Source organism: Solanum dulcamara, chromosome 9 (genome assembly GCF_947179165.1).
Source record: "Solanum dulcamara chromosome 9, daSolDulc1.2, whole genome shotgun sequence".
Taxonomy (NCBI): Eukaryota; Viridiplantae; Streptophyta; class Magnoliopsida; order Solanales; family Solanaceae; genus Solanum; species Solanum dulcamara.
In genome coordinates, this window is record NC_077245.1 from 71111285 (window position 1) to 71127081 (window position 15797).

General features: G+C 34.3%; 1 protein-coding gene across 7 annotated transcripts; it reads right to left on the reverse strand.

Annotated features, from left to right (window-relative positions):
• Nucleotides 1-12829, reverse strand: LOC129904063 (uncharacterized). Of its 7 annotated transcripts, none has more exons than XM_055979595.1 (14): nt 12695-12829; nt 12116-12214; nt 6796-6923; nt 6547-6691; nt 6273-6382; nt 4898-4981; nt 4773-4821; nt 4562-4653; nt 3968-4106; nt 3549-3628; nt 1968-3466; nt 1679-1786; nt 769-1593; nt 1-362 (listed from the first exon to the last, which is right to left on the reverse strand). In XM_055979595.1, the coding sequence occupies exons 2-13, from the start codon at nt 12206-12208 to the stop codon at nt 1031-1033; spliced, it is 3090 nt and encodes a 1029-aa protein (XP_055835570.1). In that variant the 5' UTR covers nt 12209-12214; nt 12695-12829; the 3' UTR covers nt 1-362; nt 769-1030. The 7 variants fall into 7 exon arrangements, with proteins under 7 accessions (XP_055835570.1, XP_055835569.1, XP_055835565.1 ...); XM_055979594.1 differs by having other exon boundaries at nt 6273-6385; XM_055979590.1 differs by having other exon boundaries at nt 3968-4100; nt 12695-12794.
• Nucleotides 12830-15797: the final 2968 nt, after the last annotated feature.

Here is a 15797-nt window from a genome sequence, read left to right on the forward strand (position 1 = left end):
AAGATAATCAGAAGCACACCTTAGTTTCATCGCACTAGTTTTGTCAAGAAACAAGATTTCAGGCTCCACACAACACGACTAATCTTGTCCATGATGTTCACCGCTAATGCAGCAATTTTTTTTCCAAAATAATTAGGACAAAGTTCGGTATAAACAGATATATATTTCTATAACTTCTATTAGCTTTTACTATTTGCATTATTGCAGGCAAGCTGAGAAAAATGAGCTTTGTGTGTCAATGCCTCCAAGTAATGTGTGCGCGACCAACCTGATTCTCCACTCCCACGTCACCTGCCAACTCAATCACGCAAGGTTTCCTGTCTAAACAACTGTGGAGCCCCGAAGAACTCAGCAGCTTTCACCTGGAATTGTCGTCATAAAACAAACAGGCATTAATGCAAACGAAAAGATGTAATCTAACAATAGTTTTCGGACCTCATGTTAGTAAAAGGAAGAAGGAAAGACGAGGAAATCTGTCCCACAATTCAAATCAATTTTTTAGACAAAATGATTCCATGCGTATCTTAAATTAAAAGCAAACCAGTTGCATTTTTTCAAGCTTATATCAGCAGCTATTAGTAGCAAATTTGTGGAAAGGATTCTTCTTAATCAAATACCCGCTCCATTAACTGATTGTTTTCTCCATGTTTGTCTCTATTGCGATAAAGAAGAAACTTTTATTTCGTGAGTTTACCTGTGCTATGATATAAAAATAAACCTCCAGATAAGCATACTATTGTATTGAGAAGTTGGTTGAGAAACACTAACCTGTTGGTTTCTGGACATCCTGTTTTCGAGGATTTCATCCTTCACCAATCAGAAAGCAGTGTTCAGACAGTCATGATCAAGCTTCCTTCTAGAAAGGCAAATCGATCATATTTCCTCACAGCGATCCTTGAGTTATTACCACAATTTGAGCATCATTGTAACTTTGATCATCTCAAGCACGTCTGCTAGTCACACATGATTTTTCTAATTCATTGTTTCTCCCACAAGTACTCAACAAGCCGAACAAATCCCAGAAGCACATTTATATCCCGAATGTTCTGTTATACAGTTCGCCTGAATTGGGCATGTGAAACTTTGGTTCCTCATATCCATTGAAGAACTTGTTATAGCCCAGCCTTTCACTTCGGAGGAGTTCAGCCATGCCCAAGTCATTTCCGCTTGGGACCCCATTCCAGCCATCCCACTGACCATTTGACATCACAGAGTTCCTGCCCTGGGGAAGATTGAGTTGTGAAAATGGGGAAAGATTGTTGGCCAGAGTTTGCTCCACAACCCTCGAAGAAATTCCATAAGCATCATTGAAAAAGTTGTCCCCATTATCAGTGAATCTCTGATTCTGATGCAGAGAGAGAGATCTTTGCATGAGTAACTGAAATCTTGCCTCATTTTCAAAAGCACTTGGCTGTGGAGGAAACCTTGGAGACATGTCTAGACTTGAGACATTAAGGCCATTTTGAACCCTGCCTTTGCCAACTGCCAAAATTGCAGGATCCATAAACTCAATGTCCCCGTTGTTGACATTCCCAATTGTTGGAGCCTGATATTCATTGCGCAATAAGGAGGAGGTATCAAGCATGTGAGTACCTGCATAATAACTGATTTGAGATACACATCCAAGATTATGTCCAACAAAGTAGAGAAACCAAACCAACAGTTTAAAATTACTGACCAGAGAGAGAAGCAAAATTATGTTCCATTTTCTCATATGCAAAGCCTGGGGGTGGGGCCCTATTTGGTGCTGAAAACCCTGGAGGCGCAGTCATCTGAGATCTCGACACTAGAGAATTCACCAGAAAATCAGTAAGTCAGGCACTTCAAACCTTTTGTTCCTTGTGGATAATTGCACTCAAACTAAATCTGAAACACTAAAAGGTGCAGATAGATAAGGGGGATAGAATTAAAAAAAGGTGCAGATAGATAAGGGGGATAGAATTAAAAAGAACAAGTGATGCACTAACCTAATTGCTTATTAGAGGAGAGGTGAGAATAATTGTCGGCAAAACCATTAGATTCCTGATTATTAAATAGAGAGAAACCATTGCGAGTACCAAAACCATCAAGCTGATAGCTTCTGCTATTTTGAAAATCTTGATCAAGAGGGCGATGACTATAGCTTCTGTCAATGTAACTTGAAGATGGTCGAGAATCAGCTGATGGATTCATGGGTTCTTCCTCCCTTGCAAAAGAGAACCTTGATTGATTGCTGCTCTGTACTTTTCTTGAGTTTGATACTCTAGACCCTTGTTGGTTATCAGTTTCTCCCAACAACTTAACCAAGTTCTGAGAGGCTAATGACTCATTCCATGGGTCAAAATCCATAGACAAAATATTAGATATTATTTTGTTCTCTCCCCTATTTGCAGTAGTACTATGATCTGCAGTAGCAGTTTGACCTTCAAACCTATCCATGTGCATCCTCGTACCTTCATTAGACAAATAATAAGTGTCATCAGTGCTTCCCAAATATTTACCCGCACAACTGAATACATTTTCAGGGTATCCATTAGGAAGTTCTCCAATACTAGAAGGATGTAATACTGAATCAGCTCTTTGGTCAAAAGTTTGTATGTTGGTTCTAATAGGTCCAACCCCATTGGCAAACTGCGAAGAATAACCTTTAAGCTGCCCAGAAGAGTGTAAAGAGATGGAAGGACTTGATGAGTAGCTTTTCTCTAAAATTACTTCAGGATCCTTATGTCTCTGTGCATTGAAAGATCGCAAATCATCCTCCATTTCAGGAGTTGTGTCTTGTATTCCTTGAGACTGTGTTTCCAGTCTCAAATCAGACGTTTGTCTTGAGATAAAAATATCATCTGCAGAAATCACAGATTTCCCATTCGTCTGAGAAGGCGACGGCTCCCTTGATTTCTCATTGGTGGCATGTGACTTTTGCTGTTTATCAATGCTAAATGATGAAATATCTGAGCATACATTCTTCTCAACATCTGTATCAGGATCATAGGTATCTTTTGGTAAACTAGGTCCATTAGACATCAAAGGAAGATCAAAGGTACTTGTAGCACTGGATGATGTGATCAAATGTATATCTTTGTCCTTCAAAGACGGGATGTTATGTAACTGACTGTTCATAAAATAAGAAACACGATGTATGGCGATAGCAGGTTTCTCAGAACTATAAGTTGCATCATCTGCTCCTACAGGCAGTTTAACAGGTTCTAACGTGTCTATTTCACCTTTCTCTTGACTAATGCCACTTTCTTTGCTATGAATAGCTTTCTTTCCTGCTTCAGCAGGCAATGACAAGACCTGACTATTATTTGCAACAGCATTGGAGCATGTAAGTGGGCTACATATTTCAGCCTTCTGTTTAAGAGGTCCACTAGAACTTGGTGCACTGGCAGGCGGCAGGCCATTAGAACTTGTTGCACTGGGAGGCAGCAGTGCATTAGAACTTGCACTGGCTAGTGGCAGATGGTTATTTAATGCACGCGTTCCCCTACAAAAAAATAAAAAATATTATATTATGAAATTTTATGAACCATATATGAATGAGAACAGTGAGTCTTCTAATTGCATACCACAAAGCGCCAGCAGGAAGAGCAGCTGATCTACCAGGGCTGCTATTTGGCGGAGAGCCTCTGGCATTGGTTGCTGAATTCTGCAAGGCATATGACAAGATTATAAATTTCAGATATTCAATATGGAAAGACGGGCACATTTCTGGCATCATTTCCAGTCAGAATAAAAAAATTTAAGACTTCAGCAATTTCTACCTAAAAGTTCAATAATGTAAAATGATCATAAGAAGGAAATGTCAAGAAGTATATCACAAGAATAGAACTTCATATCCCTCTCTTGAGATGCTGAATTCCCCATTCCGACCTCCAAATAGAGATATATCATTTCCAGCTTCCCAAAACGATAGGAAGTGCAGAAGGGGAAAATGAAAAAGAAATGGAAAGAAAAGGCAAGAAAATCAAATAAGAGAAAATCTTACATTTGTAGCAGTTTTACTAAAAGGTCTCCCTGCAGAAGCAGAGCTGTTATTGCAGTAATCGTCTGCCGGTGGTGGTAAAACACTCCCTGATCTCCGTTGCATACTAGTAACGGCACCAGTAATTTGTTGAACCCTACTCCTTTAAAATAATTATGTAAGTTAATTATTTATCCAATGAATGCCCATATACAATGAACAGATAACATGGAGAGTGACAATACAAGGTTGTCCCACTGATCCAGACCCAGCTATATACTACAGTAACATATTACAAGACCTCTGAAAGAAACTGTTTTCAACTGATCAGTGTACAGAGTAAGAGTTGCAGCATATCCTGCGACAGCCTCGAAATGGACCTATTTATCAATAATTTTCTAAATATATTGTTACATAGATTTTTTAAAATAGCATTGACTTACGGATTGCAAAAGAGTGGTTGCTCTTTTCTCAGTCAGTTTCACATACTCCTAAACTTTATGGACTTGGTCTTCCAATGATGAAAAACATTTAAAAGAGACGGGTTACATACACCATGCTCTTAAGTCTTAACTACCACAATAATAATAAAACTACAAACTAAATAAATCCCAGTACCTTGTGTAAGCAGAAATTACTTCATCCTTAGTAAAGCTATCTTCTTGCGACCCAATCTCGTGCAAGTATAAACAATCAGGATTGGTGCAGGGCTGGACCAAAAGATAATTCTTCCTTTAGAGACACTAAATCTATTGTGGTTCCAGAAAGACTAAAAGATGACCCCTAATCAATGTTCTGATAGAAATTCTAAGTAATTGAGAAATCATACCACACTCCTCAACCAAGCATGACAGTATTTTGTGGTTCCAAAGCACGCTCTGCCAGCAATAAAGTAAAAATGATTACTAAAAAATAACAGCTGGTGCTGCAATCATAAAAAGATATGGCACACACCTTAGAGGTCGACCGTCCAAAATAAATCCATGTACAGCCTGAATACAACGGACTGCTTCCTCCTCCTTTGAATAGGTAATATATCTGTACCCAACAGAAATTTTAAAAAATGATAGCTAAGTAGATAACTGATTTTTGGTTTATAAGTAATAGCTAACTAATTTTCTTTTGAATGTAAAGAAAAGAATACTTTTTGAGGATAAGGAGTTTGGCCATAGATGTTGCAAGCACTTTTTGGAAAATTTTTTGGCAAAATCTTTATAAATTTTAAAACTTACCCCAAGCTTTTATATTTTATAAAAAAAAAAATCTATTAGTGACCCCAATCAATTCCTATCTACCCTTTTTAGTCATCTGATCCATAAGGTAGAGGTAAGGCCTGCGTACATCCTACCCTCCCCAGACCCCACTTGTGGGATTTCACTGGGTATGTTGTTGTTGATCCAGAAATGTATAAGTCCTAATGCTAGCTAAATGTCAACTCCTAATAAACATCCCGAAGTCCAACAGTCATAGAAAGGCAAATCCTGAAAAACAAATTGTTGAATATTTCCATGGGAAACTGCTTGAAACATGTCTTACTGCAAGCTTGCTCAAATGACAGTATTGGGGGGGGGGGGGAGGTGAATTGTATTCTTTGCTAAATTGGAACTGCCAGCAGCCTCGCACAGTACCAAGAAACAAGAGGATCCAACCAAATGGGGAGCTGGGTAATCAAAGGCTCATTCACTATATTTTTCCCTTTTAAAAGAAGTAATCAAAATTATCCTCTTATTTATCCCTTCGAAACACTAGGAAAGGAAAAGTACACTCTTCAAGACTGTACCACTTAAATACTTGCGGAAAATCCTATGAAGAAGAAGAGATATGTGTATATCAACTTACATGATCTAAGCCCAAAGGTGAACATATGAATATCATTGTTGTCATAAACATAACATATGATTAGACAGAAAATTAAAACATAAGAAATCACATAGAATGATGTAGAAAAGGATTTTCCTGGATTAAGAACCAGGTTTGGAACACAGACAACTCTACACTTCAATCTTTTTTTGGTGAAAGAACACAACTCAGGGCATAGATTGCTTGGTTCTAGAAAATCATTTTTTTGTGAAATGAGCCTTGCAAGATTCTTTAGGAAAGCATGTTAAGAGCATCTTCATTTAACTGTATGACATAGAAAAGGCTTTTCTAGAACTGAGAGACAGGTTTTGGAACACAAACAATTCTACGCATCCATTAATGCTTGTTTGTGAGGCTTAGAAGCCTTGAATAATCTTTCGTATGGCACGTCAAGAGCATCTTAATATTACTGCTTTACATGAAGCATTTTGAGAGCCAGTATGAATGTTAAATCAAGAAGCATACTTACACACTGCATGTATTATTTGTAAACTGTTGAATGGTACCAGCAGCTGTTCGAGACATAGATACCTTCAGAACCTTCCCATACTGAGCGAAATATTCTTTACGCTGCAGAAGCTGCTTTTATGGGGATAAATTTGCGTTAGTTTGTTAGAATAACATTATTAATAGAGAAGTGTCGAGCATCTGGGACATCCCTAATTAAAAAGTTTAAAATGAACTGAGATGAAGAATATTTTTAAAAGGAGGTGTAAAAGATTCCAAATCTAAAGTGTACATACATCTTCATCAGCTAAACTGAGAGGCAAACCAACAATGTAGACAAGATTCCTTTGAACGACGCGCACACTGCTAAGTTGCTTTCTCGAATCAGCTGTTTTACTTTTACCCTTTCGAGATGTCAATTTTTTTTCTGAGCTCACCATCCTGTTAGAACGACCAAAAAACTATGAAGAATGCATAAAATATAGGACCTACTGATCTGCTAGTGGAGTTTGTCCTTGAGAACAAAAATATTAATTATATATTACTTTTCACAAGTTGCTGCCGTGCCAACAATCTTTTCCTTATTATATGGACTGCGGCATGCAGGACACCGCCCTTCTGTCTCGTCCTTCTCAGCCATTTCCATTATGTGATGCCAACACCATACGCATACCTACCGTAATGGTTACCAAAAGTTAACATAAATCTATTCTATACTAATATAAAAGTGAGAAGCTCTAAACAAAAAATGTTGACAGACAATATTAACCCTATAATGTTGAACGACATTTCTACCCTCAAAAACTATTGTCTTTTATTCAAAACTCAATGCATTAACAAGCTTCTCTTCATTTCTCTTAGAACATGAAGAATTCAAGGGAACTATGAATAATCTAACATAACAAATACTAAAATGTATCATAAAAATGGTGCTAAGTCTCTTCAATTTCCTATGATTATTATGCTCTTCAAATCCAAGATAATCTTTACAAACACTAAGTTTGAGTATTTGAAATTGTCAACAAATGAAGAGACTGTTGTTACAATCTGGTTATCAAAAGAATAGGAGACTGTTAATACAATCTGGTTATCAAAAAAGAAAAGGAGACTGATATTACAATCTCATAATTCTGTTGAATGAGCAGCAATTACAAAGGTTGTGTTATATCTCACTATTTTAATAAGTGGAAAGATATACAGAAAAAGTAGATAGACCAAAATACTCCTGTAAAGTTGAACATCCTTTTTACCCTTCAACCAAACACTTCTATGATATTTATGTAGAAAAACGTAAAAACACATGCTAGTAAATACTATTAGATATTTATTTTTTTTGATAATGAAGTAAATACTATTAGATATAAATTCACACATTATCCAAACATCAAATTCTAGAAAGACTTTCAAAAGATTTATAACAATTGCACATCAAATTCAAATAATCTAATCTAAGAGGAGATGAAAATATTATTATTACAGGCTTATCATATATCAAGTACATTTTGTTTACTGATCCAAAAAGAAAAAAAAGATGATCAACTTCAGTAACAGGATGCAAAGCCAAAAATCACAACAAGGCATTTGAACTTCTGTGGGGCAAGATTTCTACCTTTATTGAGAAAGCTAATAGGATCAATATTCATCATTTTCAGGAAATTACACTTTTTTGCTTTAGTTTTTATTTTAATAACTCAAATGCATTGTTTAATAGTAATATTTATGTGATTCTTTAAAATTGTGTACTCATTGGTATTGGGTACACACGCCAAGCGTGTTTAAAAAAAAACTAGTATTTCATAGAGCAAGAGAAGTGCAAAGAAACTGTTGAATTTCGTGAACCATTTCATCTAGTTCAAGAGGAAACACTTCCATTTATTTAGGTCAGCAACATGCACCCCTCATCTCCCCCTAATGTGTGGGTCTGATTCTTTTTGTTGGATTAAGCACATTACATTTTGTTGATGGTAGCCGGCACTAAGACTCGAAACAACTGAACCAAGAACCTTTTCTGCTTTATAACATGTTAAATTGTGTGAATTGTATCATTTAAAAGCTTGACCTGTTAGAGATGAGTTTTTAAAAATAATTTAGGTCTAAAACATAAACTAGGAAAGAAACACGAAATGTACAGATAGAGGAAAAACAATGTGTAGAAAAGGAAAGTAAGTACCTCCGTCACAAAATACTTGTCCCATTACACTTTTCGAGAGTCAAATTACTTAAACTTTGACCAATGTTTTAAGATGTATATTTACACCATTTGATATAAAAAAAATTACAACTTCTAGTTTTCTTTTACATCAATAAGCGTTAACTAGTTGTTCTCCATGCATGAAGCACCCATAGAATGTGTCCAACTGTACCAGATTATCTTACTCTTTTTTTTTTGAAACTGGTAACTTCTAAAAATCTTAAATACCAGAATATCTTACTCTATCAGGCATTAATTGAGTGGCCCTATACACCTCATCAAAAGGAAATTGAGTTGCCTTAAATTTTAACTATAAGCTGATGCTACAAAGAACATATATGAACCATTTAAAAAAAGCTTCAGCTTACAACTCTCTGCACCAAAAACAGAGTTCTACATCACTGCCAAAGAAAGTACACAATTGTTGGATCAAACAGTACCAGATTATAATACATCATATGCATCAACTAAAAGATAGCTTGAAATTCTCAGAAGCATTAGCATATAGAAGAAACGTCTTCCTAGCTTGTCCTTTAAAAGGGATATCCAAATGTCTGTTACACGACTGGTGCCTACATACACCACCATAGGGCACAATAGCTGCAAGTTTATCTCTGTGATCTTAGAGACTAAACAATGAGTCATACTTCTAACAAGTAAATAAGTATCCTAGAAATGCATATTGATGCAAATTTCCCAAATGATAATGGATGAGAGTCTTTTCCTCCTGGGGATGAAATCAAATGGATAAGTCAAATATAAGATGGTGTTAGTTCAAATTTCATCAGAAGAACAAAAAGTTATGAGATATTTTCCCAAAAACTGAGTTTCTAATCTATTCAACCAGCTAGATTGAGTTATCAAAAGTATCCACTAACCCCTGCATAAAATTTCTGTTCTTTTGAACCAAGCAAAAAACAAATCTATTGTAGGTTTTAAAAATAAAGGTGATACCTGACTAGCTTGCAGACTATCCGATTGGATATTTGCATCCTCCCACTAGTACAGGTACAACCTAGTAACTTTACCTGCTGAGGTTTAGTCAAACCGGAAGAATACCTCAGTCTTTTTTGTTGAATACCTTGCTCTACCATGGTCTTGATTCCAATTTTATGGACTACCACCCACGCCCTTGTATGCAAATTTTCTGATGTTTAAACTATGGTTCCAAAAGAAACTATTACAAGTTTCCAACTTCTCTTTGGAAAGTACAGATAGAAAATGTACTTCCCAATTAGCGAGGAAACCTCAATATATATTTTAAGGGGGAGAAATTCAATAGCTTGTGGTATATTTATTTATCATACAAATGAATATAAAAAATTGAACAAAATTAATTATGTGGAGAAAACTATTACTTTCATTCAACTCAACAAAATGATTCTTCTTCTTTCAGTATTTTATAACATAAGCAATATCATGCATAGGGCTGTCAAATTTAGCCACAGAAAACCCCTCCCCCCCTCCCCCCAAAATCCACTCGAAACTTAGGCTGGTTGGGCTAGGATATATTTGTACAAGTCATTTAGGCTATCTAAGTAGACCAAGTTGACCCCATAAATAAAACTTCTCCAAAAAACAAAAGACAATTATTTATTTGGTTTGCTATATATATTCTCTCTACACTTGCACACTTCCTCCCTTTTATAAAGATGAGAAGACCTTTTTTCAGTTTGATGATTAAACAAATTACGAAAAATACAAAAAAATGGAAAAATGAGATAAAGTTGGGTTATGATCTATTGTTTAGCCCAAATTGGTCCAACCCATCTTTACCAAGTAAGCTTTTGCTGGGTTGAGTCCTATACCCATTTTAGTTACCAACCCAAATTGACCCTTTCAAATTCAGCTTAACTTACTTGTTTGACACCCCTAGGCACTAGTTATTCATAAACATTTGTGTACTTAGTCTGTTGATAAGCCCCTAGGCACTAGTTATTCATAAACATTTGTGTACTTAGTCTGTTGATAAGCTTTATATTATACACAATTTGGTTTGTAAGTTATAGTCAGACATGATTTTCTCATATTCATAGGTCTGCGTGTATTGTTTTGCTTCCTTTTTGTCTATACTATCACATTCTTTTAAGCTACTATTCCCTCCATAGCAATTTATGTGATTGTTTGATTGCACATGGAATTTAAGAAAGAAAAAAAAAAGACTTTTGAAACTTGTGGTCCAAAACATGCCATAAACATTTGTGTGACTATCGATATCAAATTTAAGGTAAAATGGTAAGCTTACAGTTAAATTGTTCATAACTAGAGACTATCGATATCAAATTAAAGGTAAAATGGTAAGCTTACAGTTAAATTGTTCATAACTAGAGAAAGGTACCATTCTTTTTTGTTAGAATAAGAAGAGATTGTGTCAAACAAAAGTTAGCTTCATGATTTGTTTTAGCTTTTACATAGACAAGGTTCTTTTATGTAGTTAATCCAAAACTTACCATGAAAAGGAAACATTAAACACTGCCAACTTGGCAGGAGGGCTGTGGGCATTCTTATTGTTTGGGCTCCCAAAAAAAAAAAAAAAAAAGGCAGCCCGGTGCACTAAGGCTCCCAAGATAAAAGGAAATGAAAACTGAAAAATTGGATGTTCCTACACAGTAAACTAAAAAAAAAAAGGCAAATCCAATAGGACCATCAAAGTAGGAATTCGAAAATTTAGTGCATAAAATAGTTCAATTTCTACGTGTTTCTGCTGCCACATCCATGAACTGATACCTTCCAAGGTAAATTGTGGAGAGAAGGTGGAAATGGAAACTTATATACCCCCTCTATCAACCTCTCTTGCCCTTTTCAGAGTGGATATGCACAACAGTTTCCACCTACAGCAAATGGATTATAAACCTAATGAATAAGAAACTTACGCAGAGAAGTACTCTAGAGATGAAAATATCTGACCAAGGCACCAAGCAGAGCATGTGCACAGCAGAAACCTGGTGTGATTAATCATCCATTCTCCTTCAACCCCACCTCTCAAACCCCTCCAAGGCAGCTTTCAAGGTTGATTTATGCAATTCCTCATTAAAGAACGGCAGGATTGCATAAAAGAACTTTTTCAGAAGCAACATTCTAAGGCTGAGCTCCAACAACCATTAAGACAATTTCACAAAAATGTTTTGAAAATAACAGATAGTATTGTTATCAGAGACTCGCTTGAGATGCGCTTAAGGTCTGAAGCTAGGTGCAAAACAGGTTATTTCACCTGGCTTAGCTGACACTTCAGTGCAGACACCAAAGGGAGATGCACTAACCAAAACAACTTGCTGATATTGTAGTTCTTTTCCAATTCTTCTATCCATATAATTGTGATTTGCGTTTACAGTTTTTCATCTTGAATTACACAATTTTAATTTTTAATAATTTTCTTAATTTTGCAGTTACATTAATAACCGCACAGCGCTATATGCGCTTAAAGTCTACACAGATTTCCACTCTCCTACCACTTTCAAGACAAAATTAGATGTCTAAGAATAGAGAGCTATCACCAATATACCAGCAAAGCAACTTCACTCCGCCCCTAATAAGAATGTCTTGATAGAGACAACATGCAAATAACAATAACTAGCCTTCTAATGACCCAATTTCACAAAAACAGCATGGTTTCAAATTACTCAAGCAAAACATAGTCACAATCATAAGAATAGGAAACTTGAAGATTTACAAACCTGATAGCCACACTTGCAAGGCCTCAACTGCTGATCTGTCATATCCATCTCCTCAGCACAGAGAGGACAGGTCTTTTCTCCTTGGTCGCTCATGGTTACCTTCAAAACGTGACATAATTAATTTGAAACAGAAGCATTTCAATCACACAATCCCTTCACTCTTAAACTAATACCCCAACTCAGTCAAACAAAAATTCACCCCACATACAGACATCTCTACCAAATCCATAAAGAACCATATAGAAAGATTATGTACATATATCCAAGTCAAAACTAAAAACAACTACCAAAAAAGTCAAAACTCTTATACCCACAAAAAAAGTCTAACTTTTTTCATTTCTTTCATTTTCCTGATTAATCAAACCCATCGATCCAATCCAAAAAAAAAACTCCTTTTTTTTCCTCAAAATCAAAAAAAGATTCCGACTTTACACCAACCCAGAATTCAAAATCAAAAACCCAGAAATCTAAAACCCCAAAAACACAATCACAAACATAAATCGACTAAAAACAATTAGGGATCTGACAATAAAAGCCCAAAAAAGTTACAAAAAAATTAGGGTTTGATGATGGACTTACAGTGATGAACTGGATCAAAAGAAGGGCACAAAATCGCTTAACGGATGAGACGCCAACGATACAAAGATAGAGAGAGAAAGAGAGAGAACCACACAGAGCTGCTTTTTGGAATTTTGATTTATGAGAGAGAGTGAAAAGGGGTCTCTATTTTTTGAGTGATTGGATTTCGGGTCACCTAATTATTTGTGTGAAAACCGGGTCGGGTTGAAAATTTTGGAGGAGTGGTATTGTTCGGATGATTGACACGTAAGTGATGAAGGAATTGATCGGACGGTTGTGAGTTATTCACGTCGAGTCTGATTGACGGAGATCTAGTGCGGGTTATGTAGTGGAAACTTCCTATACTACTTAACTAAAATAACAAGTAATGTTTCTTATATTTCTCATATTTGCAATAAATATTTCACAAGTCATAGAAAATTGATGAAAATCATTTTTTTTTATACTTAAAAAAAAGGAAAATCACGTGGCATGGCAAATCTTATTACTATATATTACATATTTAGGGTATATTTTAAAATAATTATGATTTGTAGCAAACATAAATATCTATTTACGCGGAATGTCATATCTCGCTTGCATACATATATAAATATATATGTATATGAGTTACCATTATATAATTTTTTTGACAAATATACATACATAAGTCGACAGATATACATATACAATTTGGCTCTTGCTCTCCTCTCTCCTCCCTCTCTCGATCTCGCTCGTCTCTCTCCTTCTCTCTCTCAATCTCGCTTGCCAGATATACAAATACATATGTATACCAATTACATATATACAATTTTTTGACAAATATACATATACAATTCGACAGATATACATATGGACCATAGTAAATATAAATTTGTCATTATAATTAACTGGAGAAACTATATTCATATGAATTATTATGCTTAAAAGGTTTGCCATAAATGAAATTTTTCCTAAAAAAAAGTTACTCCTAAATAAATTATTAATATACAAAAATTTTAAGTGTATATTTTAAAGTATTAAGATCTTTTTGTAATTGGCGTTCTTTTATTTGTTAAAAAATCGACATATTAATTGGTCTTTATTTAAATATGCAGAATAGTAATTTGTTGAATTTCATCAGATATCTATAATCTTCAATAATAAAATTAAATGTATGTTGTATCATGTTCTATTTATTAATAAATTTGACTAAAATTAAATCAAACCGACAAATGATTATTTGATGTCATTTTTGCCACCTTGCACGAGATCGCGCCTAGCCTATAAAAATTTTATAGAATTATTTTGTTTTTTGTATTCAAGAAAGTGTTTCAAGAGATTAGTTCTCCTTTTTTTTTTCGTTTCTTTTTCTTTTTTCTTTTGATAATTTTTTTTTATCAGTCTCACGTGCACATGTATATCGAATTTCATAATACATATTTGTGTAAAATAATAAAGGGCAGTCCGATACATTAAAACTTTCGCTATGCGCAGGGTCCGAAGAATGGTCATATTATGATTTAAAAAATTGAATATATAATTATACATGAAAGAGTAATGTACATTTTTTAGTGGATGATCATTATGGGTCTTTGATGTAATAATTTATTTGTTGAGGTTAAAATAATTGAATATCATCATTATTCCTTAAAAATATTTCTATGTTTTTAATATTTGCAATAATATTTCACAAGTCATAAGAAATTTGATGAAAATCATTTTTTCTTTTTCGTTTTGGTTCATAAAGAAGTACTTGTAAATAATTTACAAACAAAGTCCTTAACTATGTTATTTTAAAATATTAAAGTCTTTTCGTGATTGATGTTCTTTAATTTATAAAAAAGTTAATATATTGATTAGTCTACATGTAAAATGATGATTTGTTGAATTTCATCAAATATCTATAATCTTCAATAAAAAAAAATTAAACGTATAATATATCACATTCTATTTATTAATAAATTTGACTGCGAATAAAAATGATTTCTATATACTTTACTGTTTTTTATTTGTGAGATTTGTGGCATTTAATCTTCATTTTCGTATTAAAATCAGGGACAATTATATTAAAAGAGGGAGGGGATGTTGTTGTACTCGCACATTGTGTATACATATGTATGTATATATGAAAAATAACATAAATATATAAAGTGGCACTACCAAATGGTTATTTGATGTCACTTGTACAGTGCTGAATATTTTGCGCACCTTACACGAGATCGAGCCTAGCTTATGACATTTTTATAGAATTATTTTGTCTTTTGAATAACTAAATTTGATGCATGTTTTTGATCCATAACAAAAGATAGAGATCCCAACTACAGACTCTTCTCTCAGAAAGTCATGGGATAAAAAAATAGTCTAGAGATAAAATTATTTTGTCTTTTGAATAACTAAATTTGATGCATGTTTTTGATCCATAACAAAAGATAGAGATCTCGACTACACACTCTTCTCTCGGAAAGTCATGGGATAAAAAAATAGTCTAGAGATAAAATTTTGTTGTCTTGTTTGTTTGCCAAGTTTGGATAACTTATTTCACCATTTACACTATATTGATGGGATAAGTTATCCCATATATGGTGGGATAACTTATCCCAAGATAATTAATCATGAGATAACTTATTCCCAACCAAACGACCCCTGAGTGTTTTACTTACAAAGTAATTCAATTGTGAGTGTTGATGTTATACCCCGTATGTTTACATGTCAAATTATTTGCAAGCAATTCGACTTAAATTAAAGGAGGTGTTATATTCCGTATTTTGGGTACATTGGACTATTCGTGAACTAATGGACATAAATTCAAGGACTTTTAATTTCGAAGTTTAAATGACTCGACTTGTTTGTAAATTTCAATCAGTGTAAAAAATATATATATATTAGTTGAGATTATGGATTAATTAACCATGATTGAATTATTAAGTGGAGATTTGGAATTAATTAGATGAATTAACCTAATCTAGAAATAATGTCATAATGAAGAGATTAATTTGTATTAAATGGAATTGGAAGTAAGAAAACTCCATGATTAGTGTTGGTATTAAAATAGACAGAATTGGAGTTTCTTGTATTAGATTGGGTTGATTGTTGTTGTTGCTATTATTGTTATGGATCATGTGTTAAAAGTGAAAGAATTATA

What these genes read in the sequence shown, in the direction of transcription:
- LOC129904063 (XM_055979594.1), bottom strand. Translation starts at nt 12,208, where the DNA reads ATGAGCGACCAAGGAGAAAAGACCTGTCCTCTCTGTGCTGAGGAGATG. An exon ending in GTAATTTCTGCTTACACAAG is followed by an intron (nt 4,107 to 4,561) that starts GTACTGGGATTT and finishes ATTATTTTAAAG; the next exon opens with GAGTAGGGTTCAACAAATTA. An exon ending in TTAGTAAAACTGCTACAAAT is followed by an intron (nt 3,629 to 3,967) that starts GTAAGATTTTCT and finishes TATGCCTTGCAG; the next exon opens with AATTCAGCAACCAATGCCAG.